Source organism: Carcharhinus amblyrhynchos, chromosome 17, assembly GCF_965287045.1.
Source record: "Carcharhinus amblyrhynchos chromosome 17, sCarAmb.v2.hapA, whole genome shotgun sequence".
NCBI lineage: Eukaryota > Metazoa > Chordata > Chondrichthyes > Carcharhiniformes > Carcharhinidae > Carcharhinus > Carcharhinus amblyrhynchos.
The window spans coordinates 24,634,569-24,653,592 of record NC_137340.1 but is presented as its reverse complement, the minus strand read 5'-3'; the positions used below and the strand labels follow the sequence as shown (position 1 = coordinate 24,653,592).

The window sequence follows — 19,024 nt, the reverse complement described above, 5'->3', positions numbered from 1 at the left end:
GTTAAGAAAGAAGTTTATGTAAAGTGTCCAGCAGGTACTTTAAGTAGAAATATTGAATTTTGTAGCAATTTTGTTTGCTTTTTGGATTTTGTTTGTGCTGACCATTGCATCACCATAAATTTTTACAATATATGTTGATGGGCTCCTAACCGTGACCATGTAGTCAGTAGGGCAGTAACTTCTACTATGGCTTTTACTGCAGATCTTCCCAGAGTTGTCACAAATAATAAAGATGATTAGTAAACTCTCAAGGTCAGCACATTTTCTATATTTGCCTCCTCCTTTCAGTGATTTTTTTTTGTATTAAGACTAATATTATTTAAGGGCTAACATCCCTGATTCTTTGGGATGGGCACAGTAAAAAGTCTCACAACGCCCAGGTTAAAGTCCAACAGGTTTATTTGGAATCACAAGTTTTCAGAGTGCTGCTCCTTCGTCAGGTGAATGATCCACCTTATGAAGGACCAGTGGAAAGTTTGTGATTCCAAATAAATCTGTTGGACTTTAACCTGGTGTTGTGAGACATCTTACTGGGCCATAATAAAAGTAACCCTTATGTCCTGGGATGTGTAGGTTAAATGGATTAGTCATAGTAAACGTGTGGGGTTACAGGGTGAAGGCCTGGATAAGATTTTCCGTCATGGTGCAAACTCGATGGACCAAATGACTTCCTTGTGCATTATAGGCGTTCTATGATATCAGAAAAGAAATTGTCTAGGGATTTTAACTGAGCATACATTATTAAACATTTAAATTATGATGAACACACAAATTAAAGGGCTGCCCAGATCCATTAGGGTATGGGTATCCATGAGGTACTATGGCCCTTTAGCAGGCAGCAGAATTGTATTCCTCTGTAGTCTCATGGCCTATTTGTCTCTCACTTTACTATTGCCATCAAGCCAGAAGATCACCCCAATTCAATGAGGAGTTCAGGCATATCTTTTTAAAAAAAAAGGTGCCAACCTGGTAATTCTACAACACAAACCATATGCATGCCAAACAGTAGAAACAAGGAGCGATGAACAGAGTTAAGCAATCCCTTTACAAATGAGCGAATCAAAGCTCTCCAGACCTGCCTTGTTCCATAGCGAATGTGATGAACAACGTTAAAAAACTAATAAGAGGAGGAGGCTCCATAAATATTTCCATTGTCTGTGATGGGGACCCCAGTCCACTAGTGCAAAAGAAAAGGTGGAATCATTTGCAACCATCTTCAGCCAGAGCTGCTGAGCAGATAACCCATCTTGGAAAATTCCTGAGGCATCTCTGATGCCTATCTTCAGCCAATTAATTTCATACTGATGTCAAGAAATGGCTGAAAGCACTGATATAGCAACGGTTATTACATTGACAACATCCCGCCTGTAGTACTGAAGATGTGCTCCAGTATTAGCCACATCCCTCTCAGTATTTATCCAGCAATGTGGAAAATTATTTATATTCTGTCCTCAAACAGTAGGACAAATCCAACCTGACCAGTCTCTTCAGTCTTAATCGTGAAAATGATGAAAGGTTTTGTTAAGTGCTATCAAGTGATACTTGTACAGCAATAACCTGCTTCCTGCTCTGTCAGGGTTCCACCAGGACCCTTGACCTCGTTTATAGCCTTGATCCATGGACAAAAACACTGAATTCAAGAGGTGGGAGTGACTGCCCTTGACATCAGGAGAGCATTTGGCTCAGTGTAATATGAAAGAACTCTAGCAAAGTCAATGGGAATTGGTGGTAGGAGGAAAACTTTGCACTGATTGGAATCATATCTAATATAACAGTTGGAGCCTTATCTAGCATAAAGCAAGAGTGTTGTTGCTGTCATTTTGTAGTATAGAATTTGAGTATTACTAGAAAAAAGAGACATCCTATCAAAGCTTTTTGCCTCTCACTCATCAGGGAAGTTTGAAAGAAATTACCTAGCAGTAAAGGGAGAGCAGCAATTACTGCATGAGAAGAGAGTTTTGATTGCAAGTTGAAGGTGTTGTCATGGAGAATGCAACGTGGTGCAATTCAAATTGGGCAGGTTAACTCTGGTCTGTGGCCATGCCTCCACTGAGCCGAGTTCACTTGCCAACTAACGTGCAGTTTAAACTGCTGTTCCCTGTTAATGTTGGTAATTTCTTCCAAGCTATCCCGATACGTGCAAAACAAAGCTTTGATAGCAAGTCTCTTTCAGCAATTCTCAGGTTATGTTTGTGGTTGTTCTCATTCCCTGGACATTGCTGCAGGAATTCCTTGGGGTAATCCTTGGCCCAATCATTTTGAGCTGGTCATCAATGACCTTTTTTCTATTATAAAGTTCGAAGTGGGCATGTTCGCTGCTGAAAGCAGTGTGCGTTATCATTTGTGATTCCTTAGATATCGAAGCAGTTGATATCTGTGTGCAGTAATACCTGGACAATTCAGGCTTGGTTTGATAAATGGCAAGTAACAATTGCATCACAAATGCCAGGTGATGGCCATCTCCAAAAAGAGAGAACCTGATTATCTTCCTGTGGCGTTCAGTGGTATTACCATTGCTGAATCCCCTACTATCAATATCTTGACCAAAGACATAACTAGTTCATCCTTATAAGTACTGACAACACAAGCAGGACAGAGGCTGGGAATTCTGCGGCGAGTAAATCACCTCATTCCTTAAAACCTTTTCACCAAAATAATAGTGCAAATCAGGAGATTGACAGAATATTCACCACCTAGCTAGATGAGTACAGCTTCAATGACACTCAAGAAGCTTGACAAAGCAGTCTGCTTGATTGGTACCCATCCATCATCTTAAACTAGCCTTCCACCACACAGTGACAGCAGAAAGTACCATATGCAAGATGCACTGCAGCGATCTTTCAAGTCTCCTTTGAAAGCGTGTCCAGAACCCATGATCTCCACCAAATAACAAGGACAGCAGACACATAGGAGCACCACCATGTGCAAGTTTTCCTCAAAACCAAACACCATCTGGTCTTTGAACTCTCACATCTTTATTGTTGTAGGGTCCTAACAGTATTTTATGTGTAGCTAGACCAGATGGACTGCAGCAGTTCAATAACTACATAATTTAGACTGGTAAAATAAAAAAATTCATTTTGAGTGAATAGATAGATTTTTAAAAAAACTTAAGTTGTAAGTGGAATTTTCTCAAACTGAAAACCTATACAATCTTTTTCCTTCTGCATTGACAACTGTCATTTAATCTGCAAGGGGAATTCAAATTAGCAGGGGGCAAGTCTTTTGTTGAAGGAACCTATGGTCTATCTTTTTAAAAAAATTACTGTTGTTTGACAATATATTTCTGCTACTTGTATTTTATCTATCATTTTAATACAGGTATGGCTGAAATGTTCAGCACTCCTATTAATGAAAATGAGAGCACACATCCAGTACTCTCTACCTCGAGCATTGTTGATGATTCTCAAACAACTCTGGCCAGTCCAGTAATGCGAAAGTCATTTGCAGACTCCATCAAAACACCTGAAGAAACTGGTTAGTGTAATATAACTTGCTGTTGTATTAAGAGGATTGCTCTGTGCCCTCTCAGTCCAACTCGATGGGCTGAATGGCCTACTGCACCATAGGGATTCTATGATTAATTGATGAAGCAGCTGAAGATGGTTAGACCTAGGACACAACTTTGGGGATTCTATGATTGCTACCCCAAATCTTTATACTAACTCTTTCGCATTCCTTTATTTTATTCCCATCTTCCTGCATTTGTTATACCTGCTTGCTTTCATTGTTCTCGCCCTGCCTCAAAATTCCTTCGCTTCCTGACCATCTTTACCCTACAATGCTAGTTTCCTGACTTATAAAATAACAAGGCAAGAACTTTATAGATTATGTACACTATTTTCTAAGTACATTAAGTGCTTCAAAAAATAAATGCCTGTTAGAACTGAAAAACTGATAAGACGATGTTTGGCAGGATGAGGCAACTTAAATTGTGACTGAGGAATGACAGATTAGTAAAGAAGAAACTAGATAGGGGATAAAAATTGAGGCACAGAGCTAGGAGCTGGGGTGTGGGTGGGCAACCTAGAAACCTATCTTGGCAATAATGATTGAAGGAGAGCATAAGAGGTGCAGCCTTTGTAGATATGGGAAAGGATAGTCATGCACAAGAATAGATTTCTGAATCAGTGACAATAGATTGGCCAAATTAGAATTCATAAGAAATATTAAAAATTGCAGTTTACTGTTTCCTCTGATTGTGGGCAAAATCTGAATCTTACTTCTGAGGCTGATGTGGTTCAAACCTGAACTGTTATTTTTGCCCCTGTGGAGGCATGGCTGAATTGAAATTTTAAACAAAAACGTCTGTCTGCAAATGGATACATGGCCAAATTAATAGACAAGGTGCAAGATTGCCAGGTGGGCAGAAAGATAGTGTGTTGCCGGGTGTCCATTTGGCTCAACTGCTAGTCCTGTTTTGCTGAAAAATACATGTCTAAATACAATTTGGTTTGTCCCATGACTTCTCTCTCCAACTGCCATTAATTTGAACAAATAATTGTGTATATATATTCCAATTACAACTTGGTTAGTTTGCTGGAGAGCTGTCAAAAGTCTTTTTGACAGACTAACGTTGGGATAGTTCATCTTCCACTTTTGATGTGGGTGTCTGTCATCACAGTTTGGTCTATAGGTCAAGAAAGAAAGTCTTTCACAGTCCCAGGGAAAGTTGGAGGTGTCATAGGCCTTGGTGAGTTTTGCAGACTTGCTATCTTCTCTCCATAGGTTAGAATGAGCAAAGTATAGAATAATAAAATATTCTTCATCTGGGTGTAGCTTGAAGTTGCTTTAGCATGTTTTAAAAAATGTCTTTTAAAAAGTCCAATTTCTATTTCGAGCCAATAAAATAAATTAATATTTGATATAAGCACATCTGCATAATTTATATAGCCCTGTTAATATATAATCTAATGTGCATCACAAGAACATTATCATATAAAATTTAAAAATATAAAATTTAATACTGAGCCATATGGTGTGAATTCTAGAATCCCCACAGTGCAGAAGGAGACTTTTCGGCCCATCAAGTCTGCACAGACTCTGAAGAGCATTCAGTGCAGTCCTCCCCTTTGCCCTATCTCTGTAACCTTGTGCATTTACCATAGCTAATCCACTGAACTTTCCCATCTTTGCACTGTGGGAGAAAACTCATGCACACATGGGGTGAATGTGCAAACTCCACACACACATATATTTGTTGTGATCAAAAGCTTGGTTAAAAAAGCATTGGGAGATTGGGGGAATCCCAGAGCTTTAGACTTAAATAGCCAGAGGCACTGTTGCCAGTAGTGGAGTTATGAAAATTGGTGATGCACAAAGAGGCCAGACTTAAGGGAGTGCAAAGATTTTAGAGGGGTTGTAAGGTGACAGAGAAGGATGAGGCATGAACTGGAGGGATCTGATGAGAATTTTAAAATCAGTAAATGTAGATCAGCAAGCACAGGGCTAATGGGTGAACAGGAATTATTGCACAATAGGATATGACCAGAAGAGATTTAGATTAGCAGTTTATTTAGGGTGCACAGTAGGAGACTGAACCGGAGAACATTGACATTTTTCATTGTAAATGTGGGCATTAAAATTTATAGTTGCAAGATCTGGCGAGAACTATGCTCAGCTAATTTGTATCCCATACAGAGCGATGACTGATTTCACAAATGTGATGTTGTATTGGTTTATCAGTATTGAAAATACTTTATATTTTAAGGTGTCTGTGTTGCTTTTCTCTTCTAGGTGTAATGGTTGTCTCGCCACTAACTACCCCTGACCCAAGAAGTAGTAGAAAATACAACAATTCAGTTTCCCGTTTATTGAGATGTAGAGCTGATTTCTCTTCTAGTTTGAATTATCTTTGTGAAAACATACCCCAGCTACCAAAAGTAAAAGGCAAGCTAGTGGAAGATATGGCTGGTGTAAAAAGAATCATGAAGACACCCAAAGTGAAAGGCAAGCCAGTGGAAGATATGGCTGGCGTAAAAAGAATCATGAAGACACCCAAAGTAAAAGGCAAGCCAGTGGAAGATATGGCTGGCATAAAAAGAATCATGAAGACACCAAAAGTAAAAGGCAAGCCAGTGGAAGATATGGCTGGCATAAAAAGAATCATGAAGACACCCAGGATAAAAGGCAAGCCAGTGGAAGATATGGTTGGGGTAAAAAGGGTCATGAGAACACCCAAAGTAAAAGGCAAGCCGGTGGAAGATATGGTTGGGGTAAAAAGAATCATGAAGACACCCAAAGAAAGAGGCAAGCCAGTGGAAGATATGGTTGGGATAAAAAGGATTATGAAGACGCCCAAAGTAAGAGGCAAGCCAGTGGAAGATATGGTTGGGGTAAAAAGGATTATGAAGACACCCAGAGTAAAAGAAAAGCCAGTGGAAAACTTTACTGGGCTACGTAAGCTTATGTCGGAACCTAAACCAAAAGCAGAATCTCCTGAGGTTAACTATGTTGGAATTAAAAATTTATTTCAAACAGGTAAAGAAGTGGAAAGCTGTAACTATAGTGGTTTGGCTGAAATGTTTTCATCTCCTATAAAAACTGAAGAGAGTTCAGATTCAAAGGAGAAACAAAATTCAAGAAGTGCAAATGAAAAGGAAACAAATAGGCCGTCTGCATCCCCTGAGAAGATGTATAGCGAAAATAAATTGAGCCAGATTGTAGAATGGCACAGTGATCAACAATTGACAAAAAACCCTCCCCATGAAACTGGTGGAAATTCAAGCCTGACATCAGATGTTCAGGTAAATAAAAGCTAAACATTTTCATGGTAATAGAACCAATAATGATGTACGATTCATCCCTAATACAAGTTGTAAGTTCTCATGACTGTAAACTCACCAATTTTCATGAAGATTGTTTTCCCACACAGGACGTCTGACATCAGTTTGACTAGGGGCTTGATTGCTCCTTTACCAATATTTTTAGCTTTGTCATGCTATTGTGAATCATTATTTCCCACATTGTCCTTTCAGAAATACCATATTCTTATGTGTCATGTTAGGGATCAAATCAGGAACTCCAGAGGTATACTATGAAGTTAACTTAGATCCCAACTTCTTTGATTTTTGGCATTAGTGCTCTAGGTGTGATTCTATTAACCCACTAGGAAGGTTTTATTTAACAACGCAGTTAAAATATAACAAAAAGATTTAGCATAACTTTTACTTATTGAAATACTTAATTAAACATGAAGAGGCATAACTCTTAACTGCTGTATAGTTCCAATATCCCCACAGACATACATCCCGCTTCAGAAACATTAGCATGAAAAAAACATAGACTTACGTGGATGATAGATTTCCAGCCTTTTCACCCCTATAGACAGAGATACAGAAAGACACCCGTTTTCTAACTTCCATATAGCAGTCTCCAGGGAAAGATCTTCCTTCAAACAGCAGAACTTCAGACAAAGAGACTTACTCCTTTGCAGATCCCAGTCTCCAAATCCAGAGAGGGAAAGAGAACTACTACTCTCCAAAAATCCCAAGCAGCAACAGAGCTCGTGTGCCTCTGTGAGCCTACCCCTGCCCAGTCATATTACTTTCCTATCAGTCAACATAATCAAACCCTATTCTGCAAAAGCCCCCAGAGAAAAACGCAAAAGTAAAAACACTGCATTAGCCAGATATAAACAAACATTCGAACAATTATAATCAATTATGCTTCTACAGCATCAACAGGCAGACTGCCAGTTATAGACAGAGTGACACCTGGTGAACAGAACAAACTGCTTTTAAAAATCTGCACTAGAAATGTGACACAAATATATTTTTTAAAGGCACAGTATTGTCACGATCAGTGAAAGTTATTGTATTTGCTTTTAAGACATTGCACCTAAACATGTAGTTTTTGAAAGAAAACAGAAACTGATATCCCAAGTGGAAATGAATAATTAATATGATCTGATTGGCATTATGGAGAAATGGCTCCAGGGTTCTATAGTTTTGGGACCTGGATACTGAAGGGTATTGACATTTAGTAAGGACAGCAAGTTAAGAAAAGTTGAAAGGATAACTGTTATTAATGCAGATGTTAACACATTAGAGAGAGATGATCAAAGTTCAGGAAACGTGAATGAAGAAGCCATTTGGGTTGAGGCAGGATGTAATAAAAGCAAAAGTCACTTGTGGGAGTGGTGTACAAGCCCGTAGTTGTAACTACATGGTAGGAGAGAATATAAAAGAAGAGATAGTGGAAACTTGTCATAAAGGTATGGCGACAGTCATGGGGGATTTTAATCTACATGTAGAAAGGAAAAATCAGATGGGGGGTACATAGAAAGTTTGCATAATTTCTTAGACCAGCACTTATAACCAGAAGGCAGGCTATACTAGACCTGATATCGTGCTATGAGAGAGGATTAATAGATAACTGCACACAGTAGCAGCAAGCATAATATGATTGAATTTTGTATTCATTTTGAGGAAGGGAAGCATGTGTCCAAGACTAGTATTTTAAATCTAAATAAGGGGTCAAGAAGATAGCGCTAGTTAAAGTGAACTGGCAAATGTGCTTATATCAATAAAGTTGTGGCAGACATTTAAAGGGATATTTCAGAGTATACAAAAGGCATATTCTGATGAGAGAAAAGTTCTAAAGCGAGGACCTGTCATCAACTAAAAAAGACCATATTAAACTTAAATGGCATATATTTATGCAAATTCGAGTAGCAGGTCAAAAGATTAGAATACAAAGAATATCAAAGAATGACAAAGATTGTCAAAAGGTAGAAAAACTAATCTGAGTGAAAGCTAGCCAGTCACATTAAGATGGCTAATGGGTTTCTGTTGATATTTAAATAAGAAAAGCGTTAAAGTAAGCATTGATTATTGCATTTGGAATATTGATGAAGAAGGTAGGGCAGTGGCAGTGAATTAAACATATTTTGCACCTGCCTTCACTAGAGTGCATGAATAACATCCCAGAAATAGTGGGAAATGGAAGTAGGGTCGAAGGGAGAAACCCCGAAAGCTTGTGAGTTTACTATCAAATAAATCGGTTGGACTCGAACCTGGTGTTGTCAGACTTTTTACTGTGTTTACCCCAGTCCAACGCCGGCATCTCCACATTAAGATTACAATCATCAGGGAAGTGGTATAGAGTACATCATTGAATCTGCAGGTTGACTAATCCCTCGGCCCAGATGCACTACATCTTGCGCTTTTGAAGAAGTGGCTAGTGAGGTGATGCATTGCTTTTAATTTTTGGAAGCTTCCTACTTTCAAAATCAGAGTCATGCATTTTTAGGAAAGGGAAATCATTTTTAACAAATTTATTTGAGTTCTTTGGAGTCATGTGCTGTGCATAGGAGGGGATCTGGTATAGAGTTTAGAAGACTAAGAGGTGACTTGATTGAAACCCTTACAGTGTTGACTGGGTGGATGTGGAGAGAATGTTTCCCCTTGTTTGAGAATTTAATACTTTTAAAAATAAGCAGGTTGTACATATAAGACTGAGATGAGGAGAAGTTTTTCTGAAGATCATGAGTCTCTGGAACTCTTCAAAGAGCAGTGGAAGTAGAGTCTTTGAGTATCTTTAAGTCAGAGCTAGATTCTTGATTAACAAGGGGATGGGCAGGAATGAGAGGTTCAGGTTACAATGCGATCAGCTGTGATCTCACTGGCAGACCAGTTTCGAGGAGCCAAGTTGCCTGTTCTTGTTCTTAATTCTTATGTTTATAAATACTTTCATAAATGACACACTTGTACTACATTGGTGGAATTATCAACTGTTACTGCCTTGCTTGGGCTGCTCTGTCTTTTATACATTTGAAACCGGTTCAGTTTGCCAGAGGCTTTGGTTTACAAATCTCGAATTGTTTTTATTTCCTAAAAATTCCAGTTTCCTTTCTGTGTTAATTTGTTTTTCTTCTCTGGTTCAGTTTCTGTTTATTTAGGTTCTGCCTAAAGAAACAAATTTAGGTTGGAAACATATATCCTCTTGCAATAGTTCACTGAATTAAATTTCCCTCCATGCATGCTCTATATTGCATGAAGTTATAATTGATATAAAATATGGCCAACAAGAAAGGTGCCTATTTCTTCTGCTGATGCTCCAACAATGCTGAAATGCTTAAACTAAGAGGTGTTTCTTTCCATTTAAGTTAACACATGAGTGCAGTGTTTATTAGATATGTGAAACAGGAATCTTGCACCTTTATGTTCTGTGCAACTTAACTATTTCCTGTATATCTTTGTTGCTTCAGGTGACTAGGGAGGGACAAGTTCAAGCCAAAGGTGTGACCTCTCTGTCTTCCAAAGAAAAATCCAAACAACAAACTGAGCAGCTTGAAGCTTCACAGATGTTTCCTGAGGATGGACATGTTGATTTTTCAAAGAGGGAAATAACTGGTATGGTTTTTAAAATTATTAAATAATTATGTAGACTAAATCTTCCATTTTCCTCAGCACGTCACTCACTTGGAATATTTTTAATGAATTTCTAGCAAGTGAATTCTGATTTTAGGCTTCTAATAATTTGGCTAAAGAATCCTTTTTGAGAGTGAACTCCTCTCCTAATAGAAGTTGTGATCCACAGCCAAAATATTAACAAACCCAGGTTTTAATGATGTGAGTTCGGTCTTGAATTTCTTGGACTGGTTCTCCTCTCTTTTTCATGCATTACTATAGTTGAAGCAGATATGACCCAGAGCATTTATTTCTCATCCATGATGAACAACATTTGTGTTGGCCTGCTGATTTCACCATGCTCTGTAATACACACTCTTAGATTGGGATTAGTTCCTTAGCTTATTTGGACTCTGTACCAACCCTAATTTCTCCATATCCTATCAGGCTTCAAGTCTAGGGCTGGAATTGTACACGATATGCCTCAGCTGGAGGTTGGCTAGCCGGGCGCACAGGTGTAACATGTGGTGGGATATAAGCGTGTACAGTTCCTATCACCTTCCCACCCACACTGATATTTTATCAGCAGCACTAAATGTCAAGTAGACGGTCTTAAGGGTCTCCTCTTTCCACCACTGGTATATCACTACAAGTAAGGCACTCATGCCATATGACTGGACTGCTAACATGGGGATGGAGATCCCTCCTGTTCGGACACCCGGCAAAAAAGCTTGACTCTGCCCACCAGCATTTCGATTGCTGCTCCCAAGCTCCTTGCCAGTGCCTGTTCTGTTTTTCTTTTCCAACCTCCATTGTTGGCTTGGTCTGAGAACACTTCCAGTGATGCCATTGGGACTGATCAACTACCAGCCCTCAGATTGGCTGGCGAATCTTGAAGGCAGGGCATTCCGTTTCCTGGGTGCCAAATCCATGACATTGGGCCTTTGCCCTGCAAAATAGTGTGTGGATTCCCGAGCTAATGGAGGCTGGCTTGAACCTGACTTTCCAGCTGGTAGGCAGGACACTGTTTCCATGTCAAATCCCAGCCTTAGTGGGCAATGCACTAATTTAGGTGCTGGCCATTTACTTTTGGGACTTGAATTCATCTACAATTGAGAGTTAGTACTGGAATTTGAGTTCAATTTATGTTGTCAACATCTGTCACTAGTTTGAAGAAAAATCTTTTGAAGAGCAAATAGATATAGGTTTGAACCAATATCGCTGCATACTGCTTATTTTGAGAAAATAATTTGTTAATTGGATTGGCTTAACTTTTTTATTTGATTTTTATGGGATGTGGGTATCATGGATTTACTTCCTGCAATTCATCTTGTATATTGCTGCTACTGTGCACTGTTGGTGGATGGGGTACCAATCAAGCAATCTTCAAGTGTTGTTGGGGCTGTATTCATCCAGGCAAGAGGGGAGCATTGCATTATACCCCTCATTTTTGCCTTTTAAATGGTGGGCAAACTTTGGAGAGGCGAGTTGCACTCCTCAGAATTCCCAGCCTCTGACCTGCTCTTGTAGTCACAGCATATATATGGCTGGTCCAGTTTTGTTTCTGGCCAATGCTAACCCCCCACAATGTTGGTAGAGGGGGATTCAACAATGTTAATGCCAATGAATGGGGATATGGTTAGATTCTCGCTTGTTGGAAATAGTCATTATCTGGCACTTGTGTGGTGTGCATCTTATTTGGCACTTAACAGCTTAGCCTCTGTAGTGAAGTTGTTGAAATTCATTGGCAGAGTTACTAGTTAACTGCATGTATCTAGTGAGCGAAGTAGTAATTAAGGATGTGCGTTAGGCCAATGAGCGCACTGAAATAAGAATGCTATTTGAGTCATAATGGCCGGAATGCATTGAATTTTCTTTTCGGCTACACTGCCACCACCCCTTTTTTTTTAAGAGTAATCAACAGTTTTGACAAATAGAAAGCTATTTCAGTTATGCTGTGGGAAATACAGAGCTTAATGCTTTGAAACCCTGGTGCTCTGATATCAGGTTCAAACCCTTTTAATATAAATAGGATTTATGAAAAGGAAGAAATTCATAATCGAGTTTTTATCAAAAAGTTTAACCCATTTCCTGTGAAGATCATCCAATATTGAAGTTTTTGCAGCAATACTTGAAAGTGCACCTAGATTTGTACATTTGTATGACGAAATGCTTTCAATTTTCTGTTGCCAGAACATTTGATCTTCCAGTCAGAGAGCCTGAAGACTAATTTAGTTTTCCTGCTAGTGGGGGATCTTATCTTATTAACCTTAAAAGAATAAAGCCAATTGAATAAAACCCCACCATTATCCAGGCGTTTGGGATGTCTAAGAATTCATAAACATTAAACTAATAGTGCTTTTCCTTGTGTAGTTTTAGTCTCGTTGAAGCATATAATAGGTAATTCTAAAGTTGTTGAGCACCAACATATTAATAAATATAGCTAGTTTTAGATGGGCACAAATGTTAAGAATTCCACCAATATTCAGAAATATCCAGCCTCATTCCTGAGGAGATGCTGGGTTTTTTTCCCCAAAGGGGATTTGTATCGAAGTCCTGTCTTCTGCTGAATTGGATATGACATTATTTTGAACATCAGGAAAATTTTCTGTCCTGGCCAACTATCATCGCTAAAGCACAGATTGGTCATTATTACAATTATTTTGTGAGCACAATCTATGTATAAATTGGCTGCCACATTTCTTGTATTGCAACAGTAATTACACTTCAAAAAAGGAATAAGGCTCTTTAGGGTGTCCTGAGCTGGTGAAAGGATTAATATCAATAAAATGCTTTTTTTCCTTTTTAGAATCTAAAGAAGGACAACCTGCAATGAACAAACTGATTTCACCAACAAGGAGATCCTTAAACAAAAGGAAGGAAATGAAAAATACTGGTGCAGAAGAATTCCCAACAACAATAAATGCCATTCCAAACAAGAATGGATGTTCAGTTGAACTCTCAGAGGAAGTAGGTAAAATGGCTTCAACAAGGAGATCATTAACAAGGCAGAAGATTAATGATGCTGATGTGAAAATGTCACCAAACAAAACTACACCAGGCAAAAGAGAATATCCCCATGAACACAGTGAGGAAGTAATTGTGTTAAAGCCACAGACGAGGGGATCATTGAAAGAGAAGGGTAATCTTCAAAACACTCGGAATGTTGAACTGAAAGAGTTGCTTAGCTCAACAGTAAAGAGCCCCACATCAAGCAAGAATGAATCCCCAGGTAAAACAACTGAGGAAATTAATACACTGGTTTCGCCCAGCATTAAATCATTGAGAGGCAAAAAGAAAATCCAAAATGTTCACATCAATGAAAGGAGGGAATTATTCGTTCTTGGCAAAACTGCACCAGGAGAAAAAGAGTCTCAAGATGGGCAGATGGATGGCATAAATGAAATCACTTTAGTAAAAAGCTCGTTAGAAAGTAAGAAGAAATCCCAGCAGATTCAAGAAGTTGAAGCACCAAGTCCACCTACTTCAAGAAAGAGCCGCACGCAAGATGAGAAATCAATTTCAATGGCAGAAGTTGAAGAAGTGGTGCATACAACTTTGAGAAGGACACAAAGAAGAAAGAAGGAAACTGAAAATATCCAAGTTACTGAAGTGAAAGCATCACCTGCTGTAGTCAAGAGCTCAAATGTTAAAAAAGCTCAGTGCGAACAAATTGAGAAACTAGACAATTCATCTTTGAAAATTATAATGCAGGAAAAGAATAATGCTGAGAATGTTGAATCAGGGACACTGAAAAATGGATATGCATCACCAAAAGCCTCCATAAAAGATATAGAAGAGGTTAAAGATCGTCCAACCGAAAATGTAAAAATGCTCAGAGTAGGAAGACCACAGAGAAGAAAGAATACAAATGCTGAAGAAACAGAGGCACAACCACCTGGAGCAAGCAATGAGTACACAAGGAAGAGAGGTGCTCGCTGTGCACGTGTTGAAAACACAAAAGAATCAATTGGCTCACAAGATAGTTTAAAAGATCAGGAAGAGGTTGATAAAGGAGGAGCAAATTCTGATCCAGAGGAATCTGTGAAAAATGGAATAAAGACTGAAAACTTAAGCATACCTGAAAAGAAAGACCTGACTAGCTCAAAATCTAGGTCCACACGAGGAAAGAGAGGAGTTAAAGACTTGCTTTTGGAAGAACTTGGACAGGATTCTGTTCCAACAAAGAGATTGCGAAAAGAAGAACTGGATGAAGCTCCAAGTAAAGCTGTACACTGGGAGCCCAAATTAGCAGACTGTACAGTCAAGACATTACAACAGACAATTAATGAAACAGAGCCACCTGTACATGAACGGAGGTCACGAAGAGGAAACACTGCAAAGAAGGAAGTAAACTTGCATGTTTCAGTGGAGTCAGAAAAAATATCAAGAAAACCCATAGTTGAGCATGCAAATGGTAAAGTAAATACTGATGCACATGCACGCCATGAAGCGGCTGAACAGAAAGGAAGGCCAAAAAGAAACAAAAACATTTTGTGTGAACCACCGGCAGTCACTAAAAAAGATAAAGATGCTGAAAATGCCAATGAAGTACCACCGATAATGGAAAAGACTAATTTATCACCACCACCAATAAAAAGATCACTGAGAGGAAAGGTAAGACAGGAAGTAACTCAAAATAAGGAAGAGCATATAAAGGAAATATCTTCTAGAAATTCGAAAAGAAACACAAGAGGGCAGAAATCAATGGCAACGACTGGTGAAGAACCACATGTTCCAGTCAGAGGGGCTTCAGGGAAAGAAGAAAAACAAGTGACTGTGCCTTCATCAAGGACAATGGAGAAAGGCGAGCAAGCTAAGGAATTGTTGGTTGAATGCAAGGCTGTAACAGAACAAATAGAACAGCAGCAGACTACAAGTACAGTTGACGTGCAATTGGGTACTGCAAGCAAACGAGAGTCAATGAAGGAAAATGAACCAATTGCTCAAAAAGGCAAAAGTAAAGTTTGTCAAAGGACAAAGGCATTACCTAAAGGAGCTCTTGCTTCCCTGTCAAATATTGATGTTGCTGTCGGAGAAATTGCCCCAGTAGAGAAGACAGGCCATTTGAATGCCTGTATTGGCAGTGAAGTGGTTGATTCAGATATCCCAAGTAACACTGAAGCTACTAAACAAACTACAACTAAAAGTGAAGCTTCTAATACAACAGAGAGGGCTTCTGATGTAACAAGTGATACTAAGAAAACGGATGTGGTATCATTTAATGAGCATGAAATCGAAGAGAACACTCAATCAAAAAGGGTTGTTGGAAAAGGAAGATCTTCAAAGAGGATTGCAACAGGAAGTGAAGTAGAAAGTTTAGTTCTTGATACTGCAGAGGAAATTTCAGAAACATTGAATTTGCCCAAGAGGGCTTCAAAAGCATCTATTCCATTTAAAGATGCTCCAAAAACAAAATCTGATGGTAGAAAGTTGCCTGAGCCAGCTATTAGTAAACGCAGTAAAAGGAAAATTGTGACGGAAGATGCTCCAGCAGTTCCTCCTTTGGAAGAAGAGCTCCAAATTGAAGAAACAGTTGACCCTGTTAAGGCCCCCAGAAAAGGTGGCCGTGGAATGGTTAAAAGGAACACTTCAGCTGTAATCAATCAGGAGTTAAGCATGGATGTAACTGAAAAGGAACAGTTAATTACAGCCAACAAAGCTGAACCAAACAGAAGAGCCAGAAGAGGACAAAAGTGCTATGATGAGGAAACTGCTATTATGGTTGTTCAAGATAAAAGGAGGAAGAGAGCACAAATTGAAGCACAAATAAATGACGATGAGCATATACAAAGCAGGAAGGATGAGGTAGAAGATAAAGTCAAAGACGAAAATACTAACTTCCTGTTAGTGGAATCCTCAAAACCAGCTAGAAGGGCTACAAGGGCTAACAAATCTTGTGAAGTTGCAACAGAAGAACCAATTTCAATCCAGCCACTTGACAGTGCAGTGCTTAAGCCAGCATCCTTATGTCCACCAAAAAGAGCTCTGAGAGGAAAGCGTGTTAGTGCAGAAACCTCTAATCCATCTCCTAAAAAATCAAAAATGGGTAAGATCTTATTTTCATTTGGCTGTAAAATGTTTAGTAACGAAAGAAGCAAACCAGTAACACTTCTTTAATATTTTTAAAGCCGCACATAAATTGCTTCTAAATCATTAATAAAGTTATATGGCAATAGCTTTATAAATGTAACCTTATGCACGGCCCCCTCAATTACAATTATGCTAAAAGGCAAAAACAGAAAAGTCGATTTGACACTCTTTTGAATTCCATTTTGGTCTACACTCAAGTACAATACTTTTTTCACACAATTACTGTTTTTACTGTGCCACTTTACAGACCAGATAATGCATCTTATCGTTTTATTAGAAATTTTCTGGCTTGTTTGTCTGTTATAAGGACATAAGAAATAGATGGAGGAGTAAGTAATAGCCCATTGACCATGCTCTGCTATTTGTAAATCATAGTTCAACTTATGCATCAAATCCTACACATTTCCTATAACTGTACTATTCTTTGAATATACTGTGACTAATTTGTTCTTTTTTTTTGCAGTAATGCCTGTTTACTTGTAGCCATATTCTGTTGCTGTTCTGTTTATTCTGGCACAGCCTCAAATTCAAGAATTCTAAAGATCATTGATCCTAATTGACTAACTTTTTGACCTAGACTCTCCACTACAGAAACAAACTCTTAGGGTAGAATAGATCAAGATGCTATCTGTTATCGGATAGTTCTCTTGTGCCAGGCATCAATCTATTGTACCTCTTTATGAGGAGCATTTCCTTCCTTAGTTAACCTAATTTACCAATCTACCTCCATTAACCTGCACCTGAGTAATTGGTTTAGTTAAAAAAAAACTTTAAACTTGATTATATCTCTATGAAACCTGATGTGAAATTCATCATATGATCACTCTTTCACAGAGATTCTTTTTTATAAAAGTAATAATCAACCGTGTCTCATTATACAATGTTAAAGATTATATACATCACTAGTGTTTTAAAAGTTGGCTTTTAAGTTACAATTTTCTGTATTTCTATGACTTTACAGAAAAGGTGATTGAAAAGGTAATGACACAAAACAGAAGAACAACTAAAGCAGCTGTGAGCACAAAAAAGGCACTTCCTGTCACACCTCAACCAGCCAAGCCAACTGGACGTTCTACCAGATCTCGAAAATAGAAAACCCTATATCCAGTTGTGCTCTTGTAATCTATCTGCATGTAGATTGGAGAAATTGCATTTTATTGGCCTTTTTTCATTTCCCTACCTTTTTTATTTCCCTACCTTTTTGTTTGCTTTTGGCATGGGTGAGCTTATGATATGCATGTTGCAAAATTTCAGTAGGTTGCTTGGCAGTTGAAAAGAATATATTAATGTTGTATTGGAATTTTGGTAGAAGGACCAATGTTTTTGTGATTTTTTTAAGTTTAAGCTTTCAAGTTTTATAGCTGGTAAAGATGAATATAAAGCAATTATCATTTGATGAGCAAAGTGTTAATTGTGAAGATGTAAACTCTCAGCTACAAAAGCCTTTTCTTTCTTGTTTTTAAGTATCTGCATCAAGTATTGGAATTGTACATTGATATAAAAAATGCATTTTATACTCTAAATTTCTGTTGCAAGAGATTTAATTTTAGCAATAAATTTTGTAATTATGTCCTTTGTCTTGCATCTTGATTTTCCTTTTAAATGGGAAAGGCTTCAAAAAAAATTGAACTGCTTAATTAAATAAAAAATAAATGTCTTTACCTTGCTGTACTGACTAGCATTAAAATGGCATGAAGAACCTAACATTTAAGGAGTCCAATCAGTATATGCAGATTAGTTGCTAGATTATTTCCCCTGGCTACTGGTCAACTTTTAAATGCTTCTGGAGGTTTTCCAGATGGTTGATGTTCAATTACACTACATGGTGTCATTTTGACTGGACTTGTAGACCTATTTGTGCCATTTAAAATATTCTGGTTAAAGTTGCTTCCAAGTACAGGAGGACTAATAGGCCTTAATCTGGGAATTGAACATGATTAGGAAAACAGAGGGGCCACATACAGGAAGATGAGCTACAATAAGCAGACTAAAGGCCAAAACTGGAGCATCCTAAGAGAGGAATTCTGTTGCCTTTGACAAAGATCAGTGCATGTAGGTGCATTGATGTGGACATTTCCACATAACAAAAAGTTGGCTTGCAGGTGAGGCAGGTAATTAAAAAAGCAAATATAATGTCCTTCATTGTAAGAGTTTAAAAACAGGTTATGTTGCAGCTGTATGAGATGCTGGTGAGGTCACACCTGGAGTACTATGTACAGTTTTGGTATCCTTACTTGAGAAAGAATGTACTGGCACTGGAGGGGATGCAGAGGAAATTCACCATTGATTCCAGAGTTGAGAGGGTTGGCTTCTGAGGAGAGACTAAGTCAAATTCACTATATGACCAAAAATCCACCTTCAGCTTTTTTTTGTGCCCTTATAAGGTAGCTGGGGAAATGGAAGTCTGCTGATACTCATTGGAATTTAGGAGAATGAGGGGGATCTTATAGAAACATTTAAAATTATGGAGGGAATAGAAAAGATTGAAGCCGGAAAGTTGTTTCCAACGCCGGTGAAACCAGAACTAGGGAGCATAGCCTCAAAATAAGGAGGAGCAGATTTAGGATTGAGTTGAGGAG

The 19,024-nt window shown here is 38.4% G+C and overlaps 1 protein-coding gene across 1 annotated transcript in view; it reads left to right on the top strand.

Annotated features, from left to right (window-relative positions):
• Positions 1-18,062, top strand: part of mki67 (marker of proliferation Ki-67) — a 46,179-nt gene extending 28,117 nt beyond the window's left edge. The window contains exons 12-16 of the mRNA XM_080205627.1: positions 3,322-3,477; positions 5,737-6,746; positions 10,211-10,355; positions 13,162-16,401; positions 17,407-18,062. Of these exons, the coding sequence (XP_080061753.1) occupies positions 3,322-3,477; positions 5,737-6,746; positions 10,211-10,355; positions 13,162-16,401; positions 17,407-17,537 (4,682 nt within the window). The 3' untranslated portion in view covers positions 17,538-18,062. The remainder of the gene's footprint in view (positions 1-3,321; positions 3,478-5,736; positions 6,747-10,210; positions 10,356-13,161; positions 16,402-17,406) is intronic.
• The last annotated feature ends 962 nt before the right edge of the window (positions 18,063-19,024 follow it).